The sequence below is a fragment of the Carassius auratus genome, chromosome 6 (genome assembly GCF_003368295.1).
Source record: "Carassius auratus strain Wakin chromosome 6, ASM336829v1, whole genome shotgun sequence".
Lineage (NCBI taxonomy): Eukaryota > Metazoa > Chordata > Actinopteri > Cypriniformes > Cyprinidae > Carassius > Carassius auratus.
The window spans coordinates 18,082,729-18,110,122 of record NC_039248.1 but is presented as its reverse complement, the minus strand read 5'-3'; the positions used below and the strand labels follow the sequence as shown (position 1 = coordinate 18,110,122).

At 37.4% G+C, this 27,394-nt stretch overlaps 1 protein-coding gene across 3 annotated transcripts in view; it reads right to left on the bottom strand.

The window, feature by feature from the left end:
• Positions 1-27,394, bottom strand: part of LOC113099054 (lipoma-preferred partner homolog) — a 175,596-nt gene that overhangs the window by 21,714 nt on the left and 126,488 nt on the right. For all 3 annotated transcript variants that reach the window (XM_026264147.1, XM_026264134.1, XM_026264139.1), the window contains 2 exons: positions 23,940-24,021; positions 1,420-1,589 (listed from right to left, as the gene is read on the bottom strand). In XM_026264147.1, the coding sequence (XP_026119932.1) occupies positions 1,420-1,589; positions 23,940-24,021 (252 nt within the window). The remainder of the gene's footprint in view (positions 1-1,419; positions 1,590-23,939; positions 24,022-27,394) is intronic.

Genomic DNA, 27,394 nt, shown 5'->3' with positions numbered 1-27,394 from the left:
AAGAAATGAGAGAATTTTCAACAGATATTTTCAGAAACAAAAAAAAGGAAGGTGGACGGTGGAGGGAGAAAAAGGGAGGCCCTGATTTGGTTTCCAATCTAAAAAGGAAAGTAATCCTATCTGGCAGTCTAATGTGATTTTAATACTCATGTTACATCTCAAGTGTGATTTGCCCGTGTGAAAGCTTATCAGATGTATGGGATGGAGTTGAACGTGATGTTTGGTCCTTTGCATGCGAGGCCACTGTTGGTCTAATCTTTACGCCTCTTATGGATTTGACTACCGAGCTAACAAGTGTGAAGCAGCTCATCACGGAAGAATGAGGAGTGTGACAGGAATAGGTGAATGATTATGAAAACAGCACTGGTTTGGGTAACATTTCTGAAAGAACCTAAATCCAGGTTTTATACAGAGCCAGATGCTTCTGGCAGATCTTAGACAAGTCCTCAGAACACGGAGCTAATGAGAGCTGAAGCTAGATTCATATGAAGACAAGGAAACTAGAGCATCAAAGAGCATGCAAACTAGTGCCGCTGAAGTATTTCCTCTTGGATATGTGTGTAGAAATGTGCTGAGCGGCAAGTAAACAAACAGTATGAATGTGTGCTTGCAGACAACAAAAGATGAGGTCACAATGTATCACTATACATATCTATCTATATATAGTGATACGTACGGTATATATGGTGATCCATACTCAGAATTTGTGCTCTGCATTTAACCTATCCAAAGCATGCACACACACATCAATGAACACACACACACTGTGAAAACACACCCGGAGCAGTGGGCAGCCATTTTATGCTGCGGTACCCCGGGGAGCAGTTGGGGGTTCAAGACTTGAGACTCGAACCCACAAACTTAGGGATAGGAGTCAAACTTTCTAACCATTAGGCCACAACTTTCCCCATACAATTACTTTTACATACAATTATTAATACTTTAACTAAAGTGAAAATATAAAAAATATGTATCAGAGGATCCAGAAAAAAGAATCAGTTTGCACAGTTTTTAAGACTGATAATTATAAGAAATGTTGAGCATGAAATTACCATATTAGAATAATAGAATGTGAGAAATGTGGCAACGTGATTTGCCCATGGCACATAAGGAGATGTTGTGCTATCAGAGACCTGGATTTAAGTTCAGCCTGGGTTATGTTATATCCACAACATAACCCAGGAAGAACCAAAGAGTTGTTGGTCCCCATTGACTTTCATAGCAGAGAAATAAATTAAACTATGGAAGTCAATGGGGACCATCAACTGTTTGATTACCAGCATTCTCCAAAACATATTATTTTGTGTTCAACATAAAGAAACTCATACAGGTTTGGAACAAATAAGGATGAGTAAATGATGACAAAATGCTCATTTATGGGTGAACTATTCCATACAGTGTCAAGCAGATCACACTCACGATATAGCAGGGTTCGCAGTAGGCCTTCTTCTCCACGGCATAAAAGGGCTTCCCTCTGAGCTTAGAGCCACAGGTCATGCAGATGAAGCAGCCCACATGGAAGACCTGGTCCATGGCAGTACAACCCATGCCCTCACCGACCACATTCTCCCCACAGCTTGCACAGCGACCTGCAAAATACAGCATAAGAATTATTGTTCAGATGCAGAAGGAAAATTACATAAACTATAACAAACCCATTCAATACTGTAAAACATAAAAACAATGGTGTTGGTATGTGTTATATGGTATAAGATGAGCAAGATTAAAAAAGACTCTATAGGTAAAGGTTAAACGTTTTCCTGTGACTCAGTTGTAGAGCAATGCGTCAACAGCATAAAAGGTTGTGGGTTCAATTCCCATGGAACACACATACTGGTAAAAAAAAATAAAAATAAATAAAAAGTATTGTCTGAATGCACTGTAGGATAAAATAATCTGCTAAATGCATTAATGTAAATAGCACCATCTGCCACTTATATGTGAAACCATTCTAATTAAGAATAGCTATTTCAAGTGGTGATATTGTTTATTCACCCTTTGCTCTCCTCCAAACCACAAGGTTTCTGCATCTATTTTTTTCAAAGGAAATGAGAGGTTTCAACTATAAAGAAAACTAACACTTCAGCTTTCAGGTTCAGAGATAATCTTGAATAAACAGAGTGTCTGTTGCCCTTTTCAAGCAAACTCATCTTTGTGGTATAACCAATGATAACAATCTTCTCTACTGAGTAATTGCAAGTCTTGTGGATAAAAAATAATTAAAAGAAAGAAAAAAAAATTGAATATGAGGAGCATTTCCAAAGTTAGACTGATACCATCTCCAGGGAATTTACCCCTTTAAAGTGTTTGGATTTTTTTTTCTTTTTAAAAAGGGCAAAGTGATCAGTTGCCCTACAATTGTAGAAATCTAAGGCGCTTAATAAGGTCAATCACTTAACAGGGACTATTAGTGAACTGATTTTCCTCTTTGTGAAGAGAATGGAGATCAATGCTTCACCGCTTGCGCAAATATCACCCGCCATCTTCCAACTCACTCATCACAAATTGTGAAAACACATTTTATCAACTTATCACTCAGACGGTGACAGATGTGTAAAGAGCAGCTCATATTTAAACAAATCAATATTAAATTCCATTAAACCTCTGTTCAGACCAAACTATCCATATATAAAGCCACATAGAATATCTCCTTTGGGATGAGAATAGGATGTGCATTGGCACATTGCCACGCACACAATCTTTTTATGATAAAACTAAACTTTGGGAGTAGAAGGAGCACAATCTTTGTGTTATAGGGCATCTGGCATTGCTCCGAAAAAAGATCCTGATTGCATATTGTGGGACACGGCATTTGGATATCTGTAATTGAGTCGAAGCTATCTTTAATTGAGCTTAAGATGTCTCCAACTCAATGCAAAGATATCTTCAAACCAATTAATGACGCTAGCGGTTTAATTAGCAGTATCAGGAAATAATGCGCTTTAGAGCCATATCTTATGGTGTTTTTCTTTTTACACATCTGAGGACAGATACGATCTCCAAAAAAAAAAAGAGAGAGAGAGTGTGAGATATTATGAATTAATTTACTTAACTTTAGCTCTGTAGTTCCCCATTTGTTCTTTTCTCCCTCTTTTGTGCTTCATTTAAGCCTGTTTTTAGAAATGATACACTCTCTGACTGCAATGAGAGCCAGAGTTCAAGCTTGTCACAGACAAAAGGCGAAGCAGTGAGCAGGAGAAATATCAGACACGCTCCCATTTCCACCGCTGAAGCTGTCGGCGGCATCAACAAAACAGACTGAACTTTTCTGCTCTTCAGATTAGATATCAAAGCTGAACTGAATATGAGCACCTCTCCTCAGCAAAGTTTTAATCGTAGATTATTTGCCTCACGCATGTGGATTAATTCATGATATCGGTTCAGTTCAGTCGATGGATTGCAAAAAGTCATTATTTAAATCAATGCGTTTATCTAGTTTTCCAGTAAAATAAATAAATAAATGCAAACATCGTTAAATAAGATAAAATACTGGAGAAGCAAAATTGATAGAGATAATAAAGAAAAGACATTTTTAAATTAAGTTCTTCTCGCCACTGTAAACAAGGATGAATGTTATTTATATTCTCTAATAGTATAAGTTTTGCTATTTTGCTTATTAGATGCTGTAAATGTATTATAAAACGGCATTTTAAAATGGATTAAAATAGGAACGTTTTTTAACTGTAATATTTTTCATAATATTTCTAAATCTAATGCATTTGTTGTTTTAAGATTATTATTATTATTTTATTTATTACATTTTTCCAGAAAACAAATTTTGCAGTGTGTAAAGACAAGAGTGCTTAATACTCAACTTTGTGGATAACAGAATAACAGCCAAACAGACCATTACGTCAGTTAAAGGCACTGTGAAATGATCCAACACACGGTCTCCATGCTTTGTCACACCTGTCTATGAAAAAACAACCTAAAATAAAATGGATGTCATGTTGATTCATAATTACCACTTAGCTCTGTGTTGTGTGCCCTGTGTTGAACTGTCACTAAAACTAATGTGAGCTACTTCACTGGCGCCGATCTCTAGATAATTTCCACTCCAACCCTGCAGAGCTGTACCTGCAGCAGGGTTCCACCGAGGAACAGCACAGAGCAGGCGGAGGAAACAAAGTGGAGCCGTCTGCCTGCCGTGGCTCCCCAGGGGACCTGTCGGGGTGGGTGGAATCTCAGGCAAAGGAAATCACTTCAGATGGCCTGAAATGAGAGCGGCCCTGGATCACAGGCCCCTCTGAGCCAAACAAGTGTGTGAGCAAGACAAGCACAGAAAAAGAAAAGAGAGAGCGTGAGTGGCAAATACGGCCAAGGGATGAGCGCAGGTCACCCTCAAAGCCTGAGTGCAGGAAACCATTTGGAAATCCTCTTTCCTTTCAGTGGAGTGGGAATGCCAAGGACTCAAAGGATGTGAGAAGAAAGAAATCCTCAAATGCCTTTAGAGCAGTTCAGGTAATTTTTGTCTGGTGAAGGACCATTTCATCAGTAAAAAAAGGACCACCTATCACTTGAATCCAGGAGGGACTGCACAGCTAATCTCAAAAAAATTAGCTACAAGTAGTGTACAACTATCATTATACTGTATATCATATACCTTATCCTAACCCTTTGATGCACATGACGGGTCTAGAGTGACCCGTATTCATTTTGTATGCTATATCAGTTATGGATGAGTGTTTCTTTGCTGATTGTCTGAAATAAATGTTTTTCTATCATTTATTATTCCAGATAGCCTTTAAATATATTGTTTTTGACTTCCACAAATTATGTTTATTTGCCCTTTCTTTACTTTATAAAAAAAAAAAAAATCTGTCAGTGTTCCTGAAAAGTAATGGTTTTGGATATACAACGTTTTCTGTCTGACAGCGACAGTATATAATCAGTATATACATGATCAACTGCTTGTTGTTAACTCTTTATCTAGAGTGTTAGTATGGCTGATCCCAGACATTCTAGATTAACGGCTGAAATCTTTGGTCAGGTGATTCTTAATCCTGATTCAGAGATTGAAATATCTGATGGTGATGACCTAGACTATGTGCCACAGGGTCAATCTGGAGTTGAGGGTGTAAATCCTGCTCTCCTAGATGAAGAAGACTCATTTGATAATATTGAAGACTTGGTCTGATGAGTCCACTAAGAGCAAACCCAGACCCAGTCCAATCGATGGAGCAGGACTGTGGCTCTCCAAGGCAAACGAAGGCCACCCCTGGGCAACACCAACTTCACTGCACAACACCCGGATTACATGGGTGTTCTGACCAATGCATGACAGCTATTCATTAAGGAGCTGGTCAAAGAGCTTGTCATGCCAGATATGAAGAGGTGCTTGGAGAACAGGCCCCACCTTCAAAACCATATTACAGAGGCAATCGGAAGATGTGGGATAAAAAACAAAACACAGCCATCACCCAACCAGAGCTATACATCAGAGAGGAGGGTCATATGGAGAGGAAGAGGTGCAGATCTGCCCAGCTGCAAAAGACAGACAAGTCAGCAACTGGTGTTCGGGTTTCAACATATTTCAAGTGTTAAATATGCTGGTCTAATTAACTGCTAAAATAATTATTTTAACAAAATGTCTTTATTATTATTATTATTTATTTTATTTTATTTTTTATCATGATGCATAGATGGGAAATTTTTGACCCATGTGTATGTAGTAACAAACAAACTATCAAAAAAAAAAAAAACTATTAATTTGTGGTCATCGTAAAAATATATTTTCAATGTGGATCAAGGAATTTATAGTTTAGAGAATATTAAATGCTGAAGAAAAAAAAAACCCTGATCTTTTCTGATTGTAACTCATCTACAAAAAAACAAATAACATTTTAGAGCCACGTTGCGCATTAGAAGGGATTTTCATAGCTTGTGCATCAAAGGGTTAAAGAGCTTCACTTTTACAGAAACATAACTGAGTTAAACTAGACTTAGCTGAATATGTATTACTCTGTGTTTGACTAAATGGGCTGAATATTTTGTGCCACACACACACACAAACTTACATATACTGGCAACCAACTGTCAGTAACATTATTGAAGTGAGGTTAACACAAACACTTCATCATAATTCAACATAATCAGCAACACAGGATTAACTAGTTACATTATTTCAATGTTAGGGCTTTTTTGTACATAAAGTACAATACACTACACAACACTGGAATATTAACATGTTTGTTTTAAATAAGTTTTCAAAAATAAATTAAAAACAGTAATATTGTGAAACATTTTATGCATCCTTGCTGAATAACCACATGAACAGTATCCCAAACATTTATAGTAAGGGGTAGTTTCCACAAAAATTTTAAGCTGCAAAAAGTTTTCACCATCCCTAATATACACTAATATATATTTCAGGGCATTGCTTTATTTTTTACATTTGTCAAAGTATGTGTATTATCTTAAGATATCGATTCAGTGTTTAATGCAATGATTTATAATATATCTTATTATTTTTTTCTGCTTTTAAATGTTATAAATGCTCGGATTAAAACATAATTATTCTATTGATGAAAAATCTTCATACTTCAATGTGTTTTATATATAAATGGTTGCAGTTATATTATATATGATAACAGATCATTCAGCAACACCTGTCAACACTTGTTATTTAGCAGTCATCTATTTTGCCATGGCTCTAAGTCACATTTCTCTCAATTTTGGAGTCAGTAGGGAATACAGAAAGATGACCCACTTAAATTACATTAGCAGATGCAAAGAAATCTCTACAGACACAATAAGTCACACACATGTACATTATTTGAAGCCTAATTGGTGCAGGCAGGAGATCAGAGAGTCACATGTTCACAACTGTCTCTTTAATTGTGGGGCCTAAATGTTCTCTGACTCATTTATAGCCACAAACATTTCTGGTGACTCACAGTCAGTCTCTGACTGAGAATGATATAAAAGAGTTAACAAATCAACACATTTTACTATCAGCCACTCTGTAACTACAACCTCACAAATAGAGGAATCATGTAACCCAATGAAATTGCTAAATGAACATAAAGAGCTGGACACAATGAAAGGCCAGTCCCGTTTACCCCCAAAATTCTTCAAAAAAGCCTTGAACTATATTACACTTGCTAGATGCAGATATAAGGGAAAGGACCAGACACCAAATTTGTTTAAATCTTCTAAAATACAGTAGCAGTTAAATAAAGGCCACAAAACTCTCATTTAGATTTGAATTAGGCGTCATGTGAAGATCAAAAGTACAAAATTTGATTACTTGTTATTTTGCAAAGATATGTGTAATGCTTAAGGGTAATCGATTTTGGACTATGTGATTTAAACTGAATAAAACGAACAAAGAACTGTCAAACATTAGTTATTCTGGTGCACAGCATTAACATATTTGCGATAAAAGGCCACAACCAGATTCCTGCATAATGAAAGCAGCATTTGTACATCTCTATCCTTCTCAACTGCTTTTGAATCCCCCCCTTAACACTGGGCAGAAAGAGCTCATGAAAGAGCCTTCGCTTTCCCCTGTGTCCCCTGCTCTGGGAATGGAAGGCGAGTCTTCATATTAAAACTTCAAATAGTTCCTTTGTAACCAGAAGGGGTAGGAGTGGAAGAGTTCATTTACACTTTATACACTTTCTCTTCTGTCTTCAACCATTCCTATGAAGCCACCGTTCTTTCTTATATGCAACCTTAGAAAAAAAGAGAAACGAAGAAATAATAAGGACGGAATGAAGGAAGAAGAAAGAGGCCGAGCATGTTGCTCACAAGCCTTGTGAAAGGCTTAAAGCGGTTAGGCATTTTAATTGGATAAAAGGAGAAGATTAAAGAGTTCTTGACTGCATTCCATAAATAATTGATTTCTAATGTATTTGTGGTGGCAGGCAGATGCCGTTGTTTGGTGATGGTGGATGTTTTGAGTGGCAGGCCTGCTAAGATTTCCTGCACATCTCCGTCTCGCCGCTCTTTGTTTTTTCATGCTGCGATGCAAGAGGGGTGCATGAAAGGCGGCGCGAGCGCGAGCAGCAATTTTGATCTTACATCGCCGGAAATCAAAGATCATGCGTGTAAAGAGGGAACGCAAAGAACTTTTTTGTGGAAGGCCAAACTTTCCTGACTCGCTGAGGAAAGAAGGTGTGATTCTTTAAGGAGAAAACACAGCCTTCTCAGTACTGGAAGACAAAGCACATCGTGACAACGCGCATGTAAACAAATAAAACACAACAGATCCACAACACGTATTCCGGGCTCGCAAGAACTTTGTTGCTTCAGAAAGAATATTTTGCGGTGCAAACAACAGAGCGTTATTAGACAGAAATAGTAGCAATAATGCAACACAGATTTCCACAGATGAAATTCAGCTTGTTTTTTAGGAACAACAGCAAACAACACATTCTCGCAGCTGGAGTGAAAAAAAAATGAAATGATTTAAAAAACATCTGTTTCAACAGCAAATACCGCTCCAGCAAATTATGCTGCTCTAATTCACAAATTTATTACAGAGCAATGTTACCAAACACATGCTTTGTTTTTTTTTCCCACACGAAAAACTGAAAATAAATCTGTTGTGACATCCTCTGTGTGCAGAGAATTTAAAAAAAAGTCATGCCAAATGTTTATTTATTAGTTGCAAACAAATATTATTGAAACAATGCTCAATGTTTCCATAGCCTATCTATTAATTTATACAAAAATGAAGTAAAATGCAAATATACAACGACTTGCATACACCTCTTACAAAATAATTGTTATAGTTACCATATTAAGTAGTTTGACCATGTTTTATTATGATTATTTCAGAATTAAATAAATGCATAAATGCTTTAAAAACCATTAGTATATTAGTATAAGTTTCAGCTTTATACTTTGAGATGTCTTTTTTTATTTTCCAATTTACTTTCTTTTCATTGTGTGTTCATTTCAAAATTTCGAATGCCTTTAACACAGCTGTTTGGTTCTGGTTTTATTTCAATTGACAAAACGAATGAGTGACATCAAATGTGCTTCAATCTCTCAATGCCCCTTACCCATAACCCCTGAAATCTCATTCTAGTGTCAGCAAATAATGATGAGGCAGAATGGGATGTGACTCCGGAGCAGAGAGAAAGAGGGGTTACATGCCACAATGCATTACCTCTCAGTGAGTCAGGCCTGCAGGGCAGCGTGCAGATGAGAGAGAGGGTGTGGGGGAAGCATATGGGTTACTTGTCCTGGAAGTAGGTTGGAACTGTGACATGGACAGGTGCCATGGTGTAAATGGGGCAAAAAAAAAGAGAGAAAGAGAGATAAAGAAGAGGGCTGGAGCGTTGAGGTGAGCGAATGTGTAAAACCGCATGTTTGTGTGGCACAAAACAGTCTTTCTTGGGATCAACCGCTCACCCACAAATGAAATCTAGTAACATGATTCATTGTAAGCCCTCCAGCTCCTTAAACTGGGCCTGCAACGCAGACAATCTTGCAAGCTTCAGTGGAGCTGTCTCAACAAGGCACAATCGCCAACCCGCGCTCTCTGACAATAAAGGTTTGTTTTTGATGATATCACCTCACATGAACTATCACAGGAAACAGGCCCTCACTGACCACCTGAAGTGTGAGATGGGAGAGGAAAGAGAATGATGTAAGACTCTGATGTAAGAATAGAAAGCAGCATGTCCTTGGTCTTAAAGAACTGAAACATAAACACAGCATACGAGAATAAAAAAGCAGCCAATACCTAAGTGTGTCTAGAAGGAAACAGCAGGATTCAGACAACTACATATTCAGAACCCAATTTAATTATTTAAAGGAGTGTTCACCTAAAAATGAAAATGCTGTCATGATTTACTCACCCTTATATTGTTCCAAACCCAACTTTTTCCTCCATGGACATGAATTTTTTTTAAAATATCCTGGGCTTTTTTTTTTTTTTTTTCTCTCAATAAAGAGATTATATAATGAACTTGGATTATTACAAGTATTTTGAAGCCTTCCCATTGATAAATCTATATATCTTAGAAATGTATTTGTATAAAATATAATTGTGTGTCTCTGTGTGTGTGTGTGTGTGTGTGTATATATATATATATATATATATATATATATATATATATATAGAGAGAGAGAGAGAGAGAGAGAGAGAGAGAGAGAGAGAGAGCATTGAAGTCAAAAGTTTACATACTGTACACCTGCAAATTGTTAATTATTTTATCAAAATAAGATGGATCATTTATCTTATAAGATTTAAATAAAACATTTAACATAAAATGTTTACATAAAATTTGTTTACATCTAGTCCACAAAATAAAATAGTTGATTTTATAAAAATGACCCCATTCAAAAGTTTACATACACTTGATTCTTAATACTGTGTTGTTATCTGAATGATCCACATCACTTTTTTTTTTCATGATAGTTGTTCATGAGTTCCTTTGCAGAGTGTGAATTACCCCACTATAATTGGGGGGGGTACTGTTCCTTCATTTCTTCTATGACCATAATGGTCCACTACCATGTCAATCCTCACCGTGATCGCCAAGTGCAACATGTGTTGATGAAACTACATTTATCGAACTAAAATCTGAAATAATAGAATGTAAAAACAGTAATAACCAATTCAAAACAAATTCAAATACTAGCATGTACTATTTAGCCTAGGCTCTTTTTATGTTTCCACAGGTTTCACTGATGTTATGTTTGTTTTCAAATTCAGTTTAGTTTTAATTAGTTTTTAAAGTGGGTTTTTTGAAAAATGCTTATTAGTTTTTATTAGCTTTAGTGTAAGTTTTAGTTACATATTCTATACAGAATTCACCCCCAATACAAATACCACCGCTATACAATTTCCATACCCTATACTAAATTTACGCTATACAGTCAAAAGCCTACTCGATCTGGATTGAAGCAGCAAACATTCAATTTAAAAGTAAAAAAAAAAATACATAACATTATTTAATATTTGAATCACAGCTTAGATAGTGTTTTGACATCGACAACCACAACCAAAAAGTGCACTTTACCTCAAACTTGCGACTAGTTTACTTTCTAAGTAAGGCTCAATCGCTTCTCGGGTCGACATTAACACACTGCCAAAATTATATTCAGAATTTAAAATATTTTTATACCACTTTTTAATGTGTGATTGTGTAAAGGTGTTCATGAGATAGAGATACCAACCTTTCGCGAACTTCCTTTCAACGTCGAACGAACAGTCGTTCTCATAGAGACGCGGTGTGCACGGAGGGGAGGGACTGTGTGTGTGTGCGTGCGCAAGGATGTGAGAGACGCATGAATGACAGAGAGACGGAGGGAGAGCAGGGAAAGGAAATGCAACTGAATGAATACGCTGCGTGTTGTAAATAGCGTTAAAAAAATGAAAGACCTTGACAGAGACGAAAACTAAGGACATTTAATCTATAATTTTATTTTATTTTAGTTAGTTTTGCCAAACACACATTAAAGTTTTAGTTAGTTGTGGGTTTTTTTTTAATATATGCATTGTTTTTATTTTTATTTCAGTTAACCGCAATGTTTTTTCCCACCTAGTTTTTGTTTTTTTGTTCATTTTCGTTAACAATTATAACCTCTTATTTCTGTCCCTTTTCTGCCCCTGTAATTCGAACTATGGTCCCTTGTTTGTCCTGAATAGCTAAACCGCCTGCTGTTCTTCAGAAAAATCATTCAAGTCCCACAAATTCTTAGTTTTTCCAGCATTTATGTATATTTGAACCCTTTCCAACAATGGCTGTATTCATCCAGTCTGACCAGGACCGGCAAGCTCAAAGGGACCCTCCCGCAGTGAGGGCAGAGAGCTGTGCATCTCACAAAGCATACACTCCGCATGCTAACTTGTATGCTGGAACCTATGGATGCAGTTCTTGATCTCTGTATGGAGATCAGAAAAAAGGAATGATAACTTGAGCTGGGGGCTATGATCAGAAAGATAATGCTCATCAAATGACCTCATGGCACCATCTTCCTGGCCTGCTTCCACTGTAAGTCAAGCCTAACCGTGTTGCGTTCCATAACCTCCAAAAGTTCATCATACACATGGCAGCAGGATTGGGCGGGCTCAGTCTCAACTTCTTTGCCCCCCTTCGGACATCTTCTGCTCTTCCTGGGCAGAACCCAGCAGAGCACTGGTTGCTGGATCAGATGATGTTAGGGAAATCACATCAGCATCATCCAGAAGCAGCCGACGAGCGCGAGACCCCCACAAACTCATTCTCCTCCGTGCCTCAGCAGTGGCGTGTCCTGAACCGCGGGGAGCAGATGGTTGACCCTCTTTCCTCGAAAAGAGAGACAGAAGAGAGTGGAGCTTTTTCATTGAAAAATGATTGCCCCCGAGGACATTGCACGTGTGCTCTTTGCACTATACAAACAATGCAAAGATCATGTGTGTCATCAGGTGTCAGATAACGTACACAGATCCACAAACGTCTTAAACGTCTTGCTAGTGTTCGCCATAACAAGGGAAGAAGAGATCGTTCTTACGACCGGAATGCACACTTGAAACAAAATAGGATGACATGTTCTCCTGGTGCCTCTTTATACTGTGCTCGCACTGGTAGTGACGTCATAGGCGATCCCCATAGCAGCCCCTAAAGGATGCTGTTCAAGGTTCCCTTGAAATGGAATTGCTCTGACATGGTCATAGTCTAAGTGTTGACTCATCTGCGGTAGTTACATGATCAAACCCACTTCTGCAGCTATCTGTCTGCTCATGAGCCTCTTAACTGCTAGAAGCCAAACATAAAGGGGAGGTAGGTCATCTAATCTCCCATGATTAAACTTGAGACACTATAATCTCATTATGATTCTCATCTGACCACATAAACATTTTTGATCATTGCAGATTTTTATATTAGTTTTGTAATCTAATTTCACTACCTTAAAAATAATTAAAGGGTTATTCCAGACATTTATATTTAGCAAATATATTCTACATGTAGTATATACACTAGAGTCAAACCTACATAGTGAGGGATTATATATAATATATACTGCTTGGAGATCCGGACTGCACCAGTGATTAAAACAATCAAATCCACTGAACTGCATCTGTTCCAAGTTTCACCTGAACTAGCAGCCTGTTTGTATCCTGTGGTGTTTCTCATTCTATACCACACCACTGTTGTGCTGAAGGTTCAGATCATCCCTGTAGATTTTTTTTTTTCTCAAAGGTTTTTTTTTTTTTTTCAGCAGTGCTTTCCTTGTCATCCCTATCCCATGAAAACCTTTTTGTTTTGTTCAGTTGGTACTTCAGGATCTTTGTGATCGACAATGGGGAATGGGCTGATATTGGGAAAAAGTATATATATATATTTTTTATTTTTTTTATTTTATTTTTTTTGTAGGGATGCCATTATCCTATGTTAATATATAATTCTGAGTTTTTTTTTTTTTTTTTTTTTTTTACATTTACCTTACAGTCCTATTTGCAAAGCTCTCGCAACTTTTTAGTCTAAGTTTTAATGAAAACTCCTGTGGCAGGTAATTTAGTTTCTGTCCCACAGAAAGTAGCTTCATATTTGGGTCACAAATGCGCTTTACCCTTCATACTGTTTGTCATAGGCTGTGATATTTATTAATAAAAACAATTACTTTACTAACTTTAACTCATGAACAAGGAAAAACCCAACCGGTTCAACCGTCAAGCCGGGAGTCAGGGCCGACTTGTTTTACACAATGTTTAAGCTTTTTTAATATTTGTAGTTTTTCAAGTTTGTAGGTGTCCAGGTTCAAAACGATTAAATGTAAAATAACACTGCATAGTGTTCAATGTAAAAATTAAATATACAATCAAACCAAAATGTATTCAGACACCTTCAACATTTCTCACATTATCACAGTTTACTTGCTATAAGTTTGGAAAATGGTAATAAAATATGACAAGATCTCAGAGTTAAACTGTCAGAACAAATTAATCTTGATATGGTTAGCTAACTTTGATAGAAAGATATCTAATAAATTACAATCGGCAAAAACTTCAGACAACTGTTAGTATGACAATATTTACACATCTATCAATACTTTGTTGACCAATTACCAAGCAATGCTTCATTTTGTTTACTTTTTACTTTCACTTAAGTCATAACCGACAGTTTTTTTTTTCGAACATACTTTCGAAGATGGTATGAATTTGACGGTGTATGTATTTGTCAGTACAAGAGCTAAATAAGGCAAATAATGTATTCAAGCGCTTTGAGACGCCTCTCTCTGCGTGAGCACCGCGGGTGCTGAATTGGGTGCTGAACTCTTTCACATCCTTTTCTGTTTGTTTAAACTGCGATTTGTATTTGTTCGTTCAGGTGCACGAGGAAGTTCGAGGAGAACTTCGCAGAAGAGAGCTTGGTTCAGTGCTGTCTGTGAGATGCGGCTCTCTCTCCGCATGCGTACCGAACACAGCGCGCGAGAAACAGCTATTCAGTTGAGCACTTTTCCGCATCTTGTGTTTGAATGCTTTAAATAGTTTTTAATGTTTAAATCGACAAGTGGCAAGGCTTAAAATGGTAAGCTTGCATGACCACAAGCAGTAGTGGCCTGTCAACTGTCCTGATCGTCTTTTTAGGCTGGCCTCACCCAGACGGTTGAGATCGCCAGGGGGTCCCCCCTCGGCCGTGGGCCCCTATAATAGTCACCACCTTTCACTCCACTAGCGACAGCCCTGTCAGGAGTATCAGCTCTCAGCCAAGTTTCAGTGTTTGTATTCTCATTCCATTCTGGCCAGTTGCTTGTCTATTTTATTAACCAGAGACTTCACATTGCCCAAGGCAGGTAAGGTCTGGATCTTTTTCTTTTGATTCAAAGCTAAACACAAGCTTTATTTCCCCAGAATCACCACGGGAACCCACTGGCAGCTTGTAAACAAAGCATGCAGGCCAGTAGGCTGTTGCTTCTTATATTTCAACAAAACCATTCTTGCAGTCCATTGTGGAAAAGTGTCTTACAAATTTCCAAATGCCAATAAAACATGAAGCATTTTGTGAAACTATGTCTGTGGTTAGTGATGCTTTGACATTAAATGTAAAATATATAATTAAAAGTATATAATATATAATTAATCTGTGTTTTTTTTCCGTAGTTACCAATAATCAACTAGGTGCTATATTTTCTATAGTGCTTAGCAATTTGCATTCAGCACTGATTTTGTCAGAACATTGGAGTGTGCCTGATTTGCATAATTCCTTTAGTGCATCTGGTGTAAAAACAATAAAGATAATGTATAAACTATATGATATTATGTATGTATTAGTGCATATGTGTGGGTATTGTGTATAATATATGTATTATTAGTGAACTCATGTTTTAACAAATAAAGAGGGCCTTCCTAAGATGTTAAAAACTCATAAGTGCCACTATAAAAGTAGACAACGAAAAGCATGATTTGAAATTAAGAAAAATCTGAAGCTGACAACATACAGAAACTTTATACAGTAAGCAACTTTAATGTATGGAGTAGTAGGGTTATTGTGGAAACTGTCATGTTGACCTTCACACTGAAACCTCACTGAAACAACACTCACTGAGAGAGTCAGTGCAGTTCTTGAACCGTTTTAGGGTTACAGCACTTTAAAATGCCACAAATCCCACGTTTTCATGCACACAAGTGGGAGTGAATTTTAAAGCACACTCCTGAGACTTCGCTAAGGGCAAGTGAGTAATATGCAAATGTTCAACCAGAGTATCTAGGACAATGCACAACGCTCTCTGATAGAAAGCTCTATTAATACACTCTGAGACACTGTAGCCTTTTACAGAAGTGTTGATAGCATTGTGTTTGAAACAAAGCTGAATGCCACTTGACCCATTTACTACAGTCCAACGTCTGGGGTCTCGGGCCTCTACTACAGTATGTGTTCAAAAATCTCAAACTCTTCCAAGATTCTTCATCAAGTTTTCATGGCAAGATGTCTCATAAATTATGAGAGCATCTCCAGCTGATATCAGAAAAACACTGCTATTCCTAACTCCTAACCACAGCACAAAGAAAAAAGTTCTGGTTGACCGTTGAGTCATTTGCCTTATGAAATCTTTAATATGATTTTCCGAAATCTTTGAAAATTGATCTGAAGCATGTTTGCACCCGAGAAGTTTCTGAAGAGCCAAACTGTGGAGCTAAAGAATCGCTCCTCATCTAAACTCTTATGAGAGTTCCCTAATGAGTTACACAAACGCAATCTCTCAGAGCATGAAAAAGAACAGGATCTCTTGCTGAGAATATTGAGATAGAAATATCAATTAATCAGAAACTTCAGAGACAGTTTTGATAGTGATTCACTCGCACGACACATACAGTGTGCCTCAAAGTCTGCATTATTCAGTTCTGTGTCCCGCTTGTGCTCTTTAGAAATGAAAGTACCTCATAATGGAGGGAAGAAGAGCTGTGTGTGTGTTGGCTTGAACTGTGATGAATGCAGCCAGCTGTGAAAACTATTATGTGTTCCTTGTCTTTTAACGGATTATGTTCTAGCACAGTGTACAACTGAATTACCATGTAACCAATCTCTGCTAATAATTACGCCGATGTATTTCACCTCAGACTTAAGGCATGTTGTATTCAGAATGAGAAAAAGAAGAAAACTGAATCGTGGCTGTCTCTGGAGACCCTGAGTCCTCTGTTCCAGCATTACAAACTATAATATCAACAATTGAAGGAGTGCTAATCGTCCAGCCAGGAGAGATCATGGCATTGACTGATTAATTTAGTTAACTATTAGCCTTGGGGTTCCACTTCAGCAGTCACTCACAACACCCGGTCTATCCCCTATCCTGCCCTTTTAAAAGGAAGGAGGCCTTGAACAAGCAATCAGATGGGTAGCAATTACGGAGTTTCTTATACTCAAAGGGTTCCTCATCTTACAATGCAGATCTTCAGAGGAGTTCTGGATGACATCCTGCATGATGAAAAATCTTAGGGGGAAAGAGATGTGTGGGGAATAAAGGCAGCAATGGAAGAGGTAAGAGAGGAAGTGTTCTTGGTCTAAAATGTGTGCGGATCCTTTATGCATCTTTTTTGTCATTATAGACCCCATAAAAACTAATTTTTAACTTAAAGACCAAGTTGTCAGCACGTACACATCGCGAGGCTCGGCGTCTCCCCTGTTTGTGCAATTTTGCAGTATTTTTCATGCTCATCTCGGGTCTGTTCTTACTGAACAGCTTTGCTTTAATATCCTACACCGACAGGAGCTTTTTGATATTGGTGAGGACTTTTCCAACAGTTTTATCAATAATCTTCGACTCATCCCTGAGATCTCCAGAACACCTAAGGCTACGCACTCTACCCGGCTGGGCGGAAGTGCTTGCAGGCAGCGTCAAGATCATAAACAAAGGCGGGGGAAGCACGGAGGTCTAAGAGCTAAGCTAAAGCTAACACCACTCCGGCTCTCTTTACCCAACATTTTCCTCGATAATGTGCTGTCACTGGTGAACAAAATGGACGAGTTATGACTTTGCATCACCCACAGTAAGAGACTTCTGGATCGCAATGTCATGGTTTTCACAGAAACATGGCTACACAGTGACGTACCCAATAATGATATTGACCTAGCTGGACGCTACACGCTCCAGGCAGATAGAACGGCAGATGACTCCGGCAAAACAAGAGGTGGTGGATTGTTCATTTATATTAACAAAGCTTGGTGTATGAGCAATGTCATTGTTGGGAGACACTGCTCAGTTAACCTAGAGTTTCTCATGGTTAAATGTAGACATTTTTATCTGCCGCGGGAATTCACTTCCACCATTATAACTGCAGTCTATATTCCCCTGCATGCTAATGCCAAGCTTGCTTTGAACAAACTACACGCGGCCATTAGTAAACAATAGACTGCTCACCTGGAGGCTGCTTTTATTGTCGCGGTGATTTTAATCACTCCAAATTAAAGACAGTGCTCCCCAAATTCCATCAGCATGTTTCCTGCCACACCAGAGGAGACAAAACTTTGGATCATGTTTACACAAACATTGATGGAGCTTACATCGCCCCTCCCCCCCTGTTATTTACAGTTAATTTATAACAATTATTTACAATTTCAATTCGAAGAAGATAAATTTGGTGTCAAATTTGTTGTTCGTAATGGAAATGCAACGCTGGACATCACATGTAAACCCATGAGAGTTAAACACTTCCATTGATCCCCCCCCCACCTAGGAGAAATTCTTTTTGCAGAAATTCCTAAGGTGGGGGGGGGGACTTTGAACCTCTGGTCTCCACAGAAATATTTGTCAAGAGAATGGCAAAGAAACTGTCTTTTGTACATATATATGGACCAGAATGAACTCAAAAAGACTTATAAATGAATCAGCCCATCGCTTCACTCCATATTCATTTATGTGTAACCCACACATTTGACTATCATGACCCTGCAAGAGCGGGAAAATTCGGACCACATGCTTGGTAAAATAAACATATGATTTATGATGCCCCCGAGCCAAGACAATATCTGATTGGTCAAGACAACATTTGAGGTGTGGCCAACAGGCCAGTTTAAATACTCTGGACACCATAAAATCTTGCTTTTAGTCTCTAGCTATGCTTCTGCTATTAGTCATGTCTGCTATTAGTTCTTAGCTTTGCTTCTGCTACTAGTCACGCCTGCTTTTAGTTCTAGCCTTGCTTTTGCTATCAGTCATGCCAGCTTTTAGCTTTGCTTCTTAGCTTTAGCTTCTAGCCATGCTGTTTGTCATCACTGTTCTTTGAGCGCGGTTCCAGCGTGCTTCAGTCTGCACGCCTGCTGCTACTTAACCACGATGAGAAGAAATACAACCTAGTCTCGTCAAACTTTATTTCTTTTCTTTTCCGTTTGAGAGTTTCATGTTCTGAGTTAAGTTTTGTAATGCCGTCTGACCTCGTCTGTGCGTTCAACTTCAACCAGCCCACACAACTCCGTCTTCAGCCAACGCCCAACCACGGGCCTTCCCAAGACGTCACTTCAGCGACTACTGAACTTTCAGCCAATCAGCGACATCGGGATACCCCTTTCAACGGGACTCCCCTTCACAGGAGACGCAAGTAACCTCCAGACTGTGACCTTTACTGGTGTGTCTAATATAATTTTAACCTCATTGAGGAACTCAATGAGAGGGCTAATTACGTGACTGATGGTTGTTCATGTCTATGCAATTTAACGTATTGCTGTAAACTTGGGATTCCATATTTCCATTCTCTTAAACTCATTTTTCCCTAACTTTCGATCTTCCTGCACCTTGTGTGAATGTGTGAGTGCATGCGTTTATGTGGTAGATTAGTTTATATGTCTTAGATTTATCTAATAAAGCCTTATTCATATTGAAAAGAGAAGCATCTTGTGTTTTGTGCTTACAAGTTAATGTCTTAAACTGCCAATCTTGTTACTGTGCTAACTGATAGTGTTTTCACTATAGTTTGGATATTAATATCCAGCGCAGATTTGATGTTAAACGGCTTGTTCACTGAATCGCAGGGCGTCTCAGTGACCAGCCGTGAAACAGTGATTCTGTTCAAATTCCCTTTAAAATCTTAAATGATTCCCTTTGAGCTAAATTGACCAGTTTCCCTTACAACATATATACAAAAAAAGCCTATATAATAGAAAGTGCCTTCTGAAAAAGTGCTATTCTTCCAGTAGAGCTTTTAAATCTGTATATCTGCTAAAGGTTGTTTTGTCAACTTTTAGTAGTACACTATAATACAGATTGCCACTAAGCTAGCAGACATAAACTAAAAGCCACAATTGCATAGGGACTTTGACCTTCACATACAATGCTGCTTCTTCCTCTCTTCTACTTTCTTTAACCTCATCACACCCCTGGCTTTCTTCCTCTTTTAGCCTCTCTCTTAAATCCCAGGAGTGCTGTGCTCTTGTTTAGATGCTGTGGCTGTGTGTGACATTCTCAGTGACCGGGTATGCCTGGCTGGCCTGGGTTCACACAGACCCATTTACAGGCTCACTAGCCTGCTTTCAACCTCCCTCTAGCCATTAAGGCAGTTTGCAAACACTACACATATATGTGTTTGTGTGTGTGGGTGTGACTGTGCGATGTGCACTCGTGCCACGCATTTACTCCGGGCCACTCACTGCTGACACATGCCCTGATGAAAGCAGGACACAACAGCCCAACCCACCCTCTCTCTCATTTCGTTTAACCCTTACACCTTGCTTCACGCAAACTATTTTATTTCGATTTTTTTTTTTACATATAGGTGAACTAAGCACTTCAGAATGAATGAATAGAACAGGATTGTGAGGTTAGGGGCTTTCATATCAATGAGGAAATATGATATTATTATATTTATATAATTTATATAAATATATAATATTACATTTAGGCATTTAGAAGATACTTTGAATTTTAGCAACTTTTAGAATTTTCTGTAAAGTTGCTTTGTATCGATTTGTATTGTAAAAAACGGTATACAAATAAACTTGAATTGAACTTTGGTTAAAAACCCTGTCACAAAAAGTTCTTTTCACAGCAAGCAGTTTTAGTGCATTTCCCTTTAATTGCTAATGAGCTCTGCTATCCCCGCCTCTCTTCCTTCATGGGGGGACGCGCAGTTCTCTGAGAGACTGTAAACCTTAGCCAGATTCATTGTGAAACTTGCTAACTACAGTAGCACATTATTAGGAAAGGAGATTCGTAAAATGTAAAAAAAAAAAAAAAAAAAAAAAAAGTGAAGGGCACATTCCCTTTAAAGGTGCCATAGAAGGCAAAAATCACTTTTTGTTTGAACAGTAGTCTGGCTGCAGTGTGTGAAAACAAACAGGCTATAATAGTAAAAATCCATCCACTCATTGTTTTATAATCACAATAATTCATGAACAGTCTCTCCACACTAGCAGTTCCAGGTTTCTCACTACTATGACGACATAGTCGAGGAAAGTCCTGCCCAGTTGTGACACTCTCTGCCCTATTAGCATATACACATCCCTAACGTGAGAAGCTGCGGTCCACCATAACTGTTCTCTTGCTGTAGCAGCTGGAGGTACAATGTCAGTGCCAAAGAGCCATTAAAAGTGTCATGTATTGGGAAGAAAATGTCCTGAAAAAAACAAAAAAAAAAAACAAAAAAAAAACACAGAAAATCATATACATTTGTGCTAACATTTTACACTGGACTGCCTCACAAATGAGGGTCAGTTCAACTGGAGTTGTGCAAAGGTTTCTTCTGAAAGAAGGATTGATACCAATGCTTTGTGCGCAAACATCCAGACTACAGACAAAGTAAGCATCACGCATCATATTTTGTTTTCCAAAAGATGTTGGCTCTCTGTAAGGCAAATGTTGCTAAAGCTCCCATTGCCTCTGCCTGTTTTCAATAATGCTGCCTTCATATGCTACCAGAATGCTCGTAAACAGGAATGTGGTAGTTAAAAATTGCATTTGGAAGCAATGTGAAGTCTGTAACAAGGTCACCACTAGTTAAACCGTAACACCGGTATGCCGGAGCATGAGCTCTTGAAGCCCCGCCAGGATTGACAGGTTTTCACAACAAAACCTGACCAATTGCTACTCAAAACTAGCCCAATCATGTTTGAGGGAGATTCGCCGGTAAAAATCACATTCAGGTGGGGCAAAATACACATTTTTTGGTGGGATTCCCTTGTTAAAATTTGCATTTTAATGTCTTAAATATCACACGTGGGAAAAAACGTGGACTTGGCAACACTGCTCCGCACTCATCTGATCTCATCATTTTCATTTAAAGGGGAAAATCACAAATAACAGCGCGTTTTGGCTCATACCCTAAAAGTGGCATTTTCAACAAGCTATAAAAAATATCTGTGGTGTATTTTAAGATAAGACTTCATATACACACTCAGAGAACAATTTAAAATATTGTATCAATGCATTCTGTGGCACCTTTAAAAACAAACTTACTACACTGTGTCTTCAGTGGATCAGATTTCGGTAGTTAATGATGACTGCTATGTTCATTATTAGATCCAACAACAAAAAATGGCAGACTGATGACAGCTCACTCAGGGCAGGTCAAAGGTAAGATGACCGTGTCAATCAACAATCATGGGAGGGACCTGGGTCCGTATGACACAACACAGCCAAGAATCTGAGAACAACTTAATCTGAAAAAGAGGATATTTTTATCTGGATTTTAAAAGAAAAACAAAAAAAAAAACTGGGTGGATCTTTATCATTATAGGGTGGTTGTGTACACACACTTGCAACACACATTTCAGTTCTAAAAACATGTAAATGTGAATTTTGCATCCCATGGCCCATTAAAAATAAATAAGTAAATATTGATATATATTATTTAGGGCTGGGACTCGATTAAAAAAATTAATCTAATTAATTAGAGGCTTTGTAATTAATTAATCGAAATTAATCGCATTTTAATCGCATATAAATATTTGTCCTGAGAAAAGTGAGAAGTTTTTTTTTTTAACATGGATTTATAGTATACCATTGAATAATGACTGAAAACATAAGCTTAAGCAACAAAATATTGTTTATTTTTGTTCAACCAAGTCTAGCAGACCAGTGCAATAGCATATTTAGAAACAATTTAGAAATAGTACATTTCAGAAATTCAGGAAGCTTATAGGTGCTGGAATTTTCTGTAAAGTGTTTTTAAGTAAAACACAATACTGTCAATAACAGTCAGAACATTGGAAACACTGACTATTAGAAAACATCTCTCTGTTGCTTCAGATGCCATAACATACTAAGTCCAACTCTCAATAACCTTGGCCAAAACAATAAAGAGTTCAACATAAACTGTTGCACCAACAAAATACATAGTTCAACATAAAGTGTAAAGTCCACGCTAGCTGCTATATGTTTTGCGTTGAGGTGATACTTCAGGCTCGATGTGTGCTGCGGTGATATGCGAACGCTAGTTGGTGCTCCAGTATAATCGGTCCGCCGAACTCATCCAGTGAGAAACGTTCCGCGGTGCAAAAATACGTTATTAAAAAGGCGGGATTTTTTTTTTCTTTAATTAATTAATCTTAGTTAACGCGTTATTTTTTGTGTAATTAATTAATCTCAATTAACGCGTTAAAGTCCCGGCCCTAATATTATTCATTGTACTACTATTACCACTAATACTAATTTTAAAAAATCTAGTTATCTAAAACTGATTTCTCAGACAGTGGAGGAAGTACTGTAGATGTATAAAGCAGAGTGCTATGTTTCCCAACTAAAGAGAGAAAACAGAAGCTGACAGTAAGAGCTGATGGTAAGAAGTGCAGGGAATGTCTTCTGACACTTACGGTAAAAAGGGGGAAGCTCAGACTGCTGAGGGTGGAGGGACGAATGTGAACATAGCAAAACACTCACACACTCCAACACATACTTTAGGCTAAATCATACTTCTGCAAAACAAAACCTAGTGTTCCCAGGGGTGTATTCTAGAAAGCAGGGTTAACTTACTGTCAGCCATACCCTGAACTTTTGGTTGAGTAACCCCAAAGTAGGCATGGGCCGATTACCGGTTTCAAGGTATGCTGCCATATATAAAATTTCACAGTTTCAAAACCACTAATATTAACCAGCTAATTAAGATCTATTTAACTTGATAATTACATAAAGGTGTGTTGGAGCAGAGTTGGAAATGAACTATGCAGGAAGGTAGTTCTTCAGGAATAGGATTAGGCAATCGTGGCCTACATCTGCTTCCCAAAAAGACAGAAAATAAGGTGTGCTTGTGTCCTCATGTAAAGAACACAGAAGGTATATACAGTGAACGGTCAAAGCAAAGCAAATTAGACATAAATATCATGTATGAGGACTGCAGAGGGCATATCAATAGGAGAACAAAGCCAAAACTTGGACATTTTAGGTAAGTTTAGAAATCCCGGCCAGGACATGTCCCTGAAATAGAGGTTGAATGGTAACCCTAATAATGACCCTAAAAAGTATTTGGACACTAAAGTTAGCCAGTTTTGCCATGTAAAATGGTTTGCCATGCGAATGGTTATATTTAATGGCTCTATGAAAGCAGGTTTGTGTGAGGTAAACTGGTCACATACCAAAATACTCCTCAGATGGGGGATTGTCCATGTCATGCAGCATCTTCTTTGTCAGACGGTCCAGTTCCTCCTCAGGGCGACCCTAAAACACAGCAAAGACACACACACCATGGTTATACATAATGTACAATCACATACTAATCGGATTGTATGAAAATGTACAGGAGCACAAATCTCACAAACATTCTATAAAACAGGGTGTTGTTTACCATAACAAGATAACACCAGGCTAATTAAATGAGCTGATGCAACAGATATTCATGGATGTGCACAAGCATCTCTTAATTAGATGGATCATCAGTCGAACAAATAACTCAGACGTCAAGACTGTTGCTGAAGTTTCAGAAGGTAAAGTGGATCTGTGACAACTGCGTTTTCTCAAAGACCTCAAACACCCAAAATCGTACTGTAATGAGCTTCAATAGAAACATACTGTTTCTGTATACTTTTTTGTTACCATTTTGAGATTCAATCAAGATTTTATGATTATTAATCGGTAAGTTCAAGTTGAAGGATCAATTATATCTTCAATAATTTGAAAGTATTTGTGTAACAATATTTACAACTATTAGTATCTTATAATTTATAAAATGTATTTAACTGGTCCTTTGCTTGTTTGCCCAAATATCTGCTTGCTGCATGAGGGACAGGTGATAATGTTCTGGAATGTGTATATAAGTGCTATTAGCATGATAAATGAAGGGCATAAAAGGCTATCAGACTGTGTGAATTATATGAATGGGTGAATCATTTAAAATGTGTAACTATGTTTGGGATCAATATGCACTGATACTTTTAGCCTGGAAAATAATCAATGTTTTTTTTTTTTTTTTTTTTTTTTTTTTTTTTTAGAATGCCACCAGCCAAGAAATATGTCTCATTATATACAGTATGTATGATATGTCACTGGTGCTGTCCAAAATAAAAAAATAAAAAAACAGTGACTTTGAGATGGACTTTGATACAAGAGAAGAACGTTTTAAAGTCAAGTCATGAAGAATATTTAAAGCTTTCATTCAGTTCATCAGGTTTTGTATAAAATAAAAATTAAATATAATCTAAACTTTTTTTATATAATGTTTTTATATATATTTCTATAATGTTATATATATATATATATATATATATATATATATATATATATATATATATATATAAATAAAAACACAGCAAAGACACGCACACAATGGTTATACCAGAAGGGGATATGAAATAAAGGTTTTTCTCAAATACTCATTGGACACAATTATTGGCACCCCTAGAAATTCCTATAAGTAAAATATCTCTGAAGTATATACCCATTCATATTCACAATTTTTAGCACTCATTGTGATTATAAACATGAAATTATCCAGCCATGGCTTCCTGTTTCACAGAAATATAAATAGGAGTGAAAACAAAGCCCAAATTCCCTTAATCATCCATCAAAATTAGAAAAACCAAAGAATATATTTATGATGTGCAGCAAAAGATAATTGAGCTTCACAGATTAGTGAAGTGGCTTTAAGAAAGAGCCAGAGCAGTGAAAATTCCCATTTCCACCATCATGGCAATAATTAAGAATTTCCAATCAACATGAAATGTTACGAAACTGCCTGGAAGAGGGCGTGTCTATGAGAAAGAGAGTTTTATTGGCTAAGAAGCAACAACATGGAGCTGGGAATCTAAAGGGTCTGGAGTGACTCTGGATGAAGGAATGGTCTCTGATCTCTTGTCAGGTGTTCTCTAACCTCATCAGACATAGGAGAAAAGTTAGACCTATTAAACTGGCAAATGGAGGTTTTTTTTTGGAAGTACTGAATAAAAGGGTGCAGTTAATTGTGGCCAACGAGTATGAGAAAAACCTTTATTTCTTAATGATATTTCCCCCCATTTTAAATTCTTATTATCCAATGAAAGGATACATTTTTAGGATTTTTAGAAATTTGAAGCATTTTATTTGAATATTTCGTAATAAAAATAAATGTCTTTAATGCCATTTTTGACCAATTTAATGCATGTTAATGAAATCCAATTTAAAACCCATAACACTTATGGGAAAAAAAATGTAATCTACATTATCATCATATTGGATGGAAAAAGTATCTGTATGTATGTTTGTATTTATTTATTTATTGTTGTTTTTGTTTTTGTTTTTGTTGTTATTTTTATGATTATTATTATTTTCTTTACTGCAATAACACAACAAGGGCTAAATATCTGCTAAAGGAAGACCATATTTTTTTTTTTATTATTATTTTTTTATATACAGTTAAACATTTTAAACATTTAGCAAGTGACTTAAATGCATGAAAAGCAAAAGTCTCAAGGGCCAAAGAAGACTCTACCTTACAAATCACATATTAAAAATCGCAATTTACGCCGGGAGTGTAAACATTCTAAATTGCCATGTTCAAATCTCATTTGTGGAGGAAGTCAAGAAATTCAGGCGTAAGAGTTTATATACTAGTGGTAAAGAAATTACATATTACAGCTTTAATTTAGGCAGAAATAGGTACTACTCAACATATCACGCCTCTGTTTTCCGTTCCGTTTAACCAAACGGTCAAAATGACCAAGCTAGGTGATTCACATACAGACTGATAAACAAACGATCAGGATCCTAACCAAATGTCAGGGCTTTTGCATCCAAAACCATTAAAGATCATACAATGACCATTTGCCGGTGCAAAATAAGGTCAAACAGGAAACCACTCAAACAACCCTGTTCAATTACAAAAAAAAACAAAAAAAACAATTGGAGCCAAAGGTCTGGATGCCTCTGGTGTTGGTGTTAACACAGGATATCCCAATATGAGAAGGGCTCATATAAAAACACCAATTACAGACACAAATCACAACCTTTGGTTCCCTCCCTCTGACCAAAGACACAAAACATTCGTTCTGCCTCAGTTTAGCAACAACTTTATCAGCCCTGAAGTTGTTCACTCATGCAGTTCCTTTCTTGTCACAAGTTCTTGCACCAATCTGCACGCTGTCAGGCCTGTGAGACTCATTCTGTCAGTAAGATACAGAGCCGGTGATGGCATTTCACACAGACGGTGGGAGGAAAACTAATGAAAACTTTCATGTGGCAAAAGCCCACACAAAAACTTTTAATTCAGCATATCTCCACTTCCTGTAGACAGCTAATTATTATGGTGGGGGTTAATTACTCATATATGGACACAGAATATTGTGGATGGATGTAAACAATCAAGGAGTGCTCAGGAAAGTTTCTGCAGATCTATTTGTTAACCTGTGTCTGGTGGACCCGTATCCCTTCACAGAATGAGGGGCCTCTATATTTTCAAGAGCCATGATGTGTGGAGTTTCTCATTTGAGTTTCTCAATCGCTCCATGTGGTTTATGACAATTTGACATGTAATTTAACAGTCTGAGTGGGCACAGTGGATTATTGTGGACAAGAAAAACAACTAATTAAAAAGAGTGCTGTGTGTAATTATCTCTCCGTG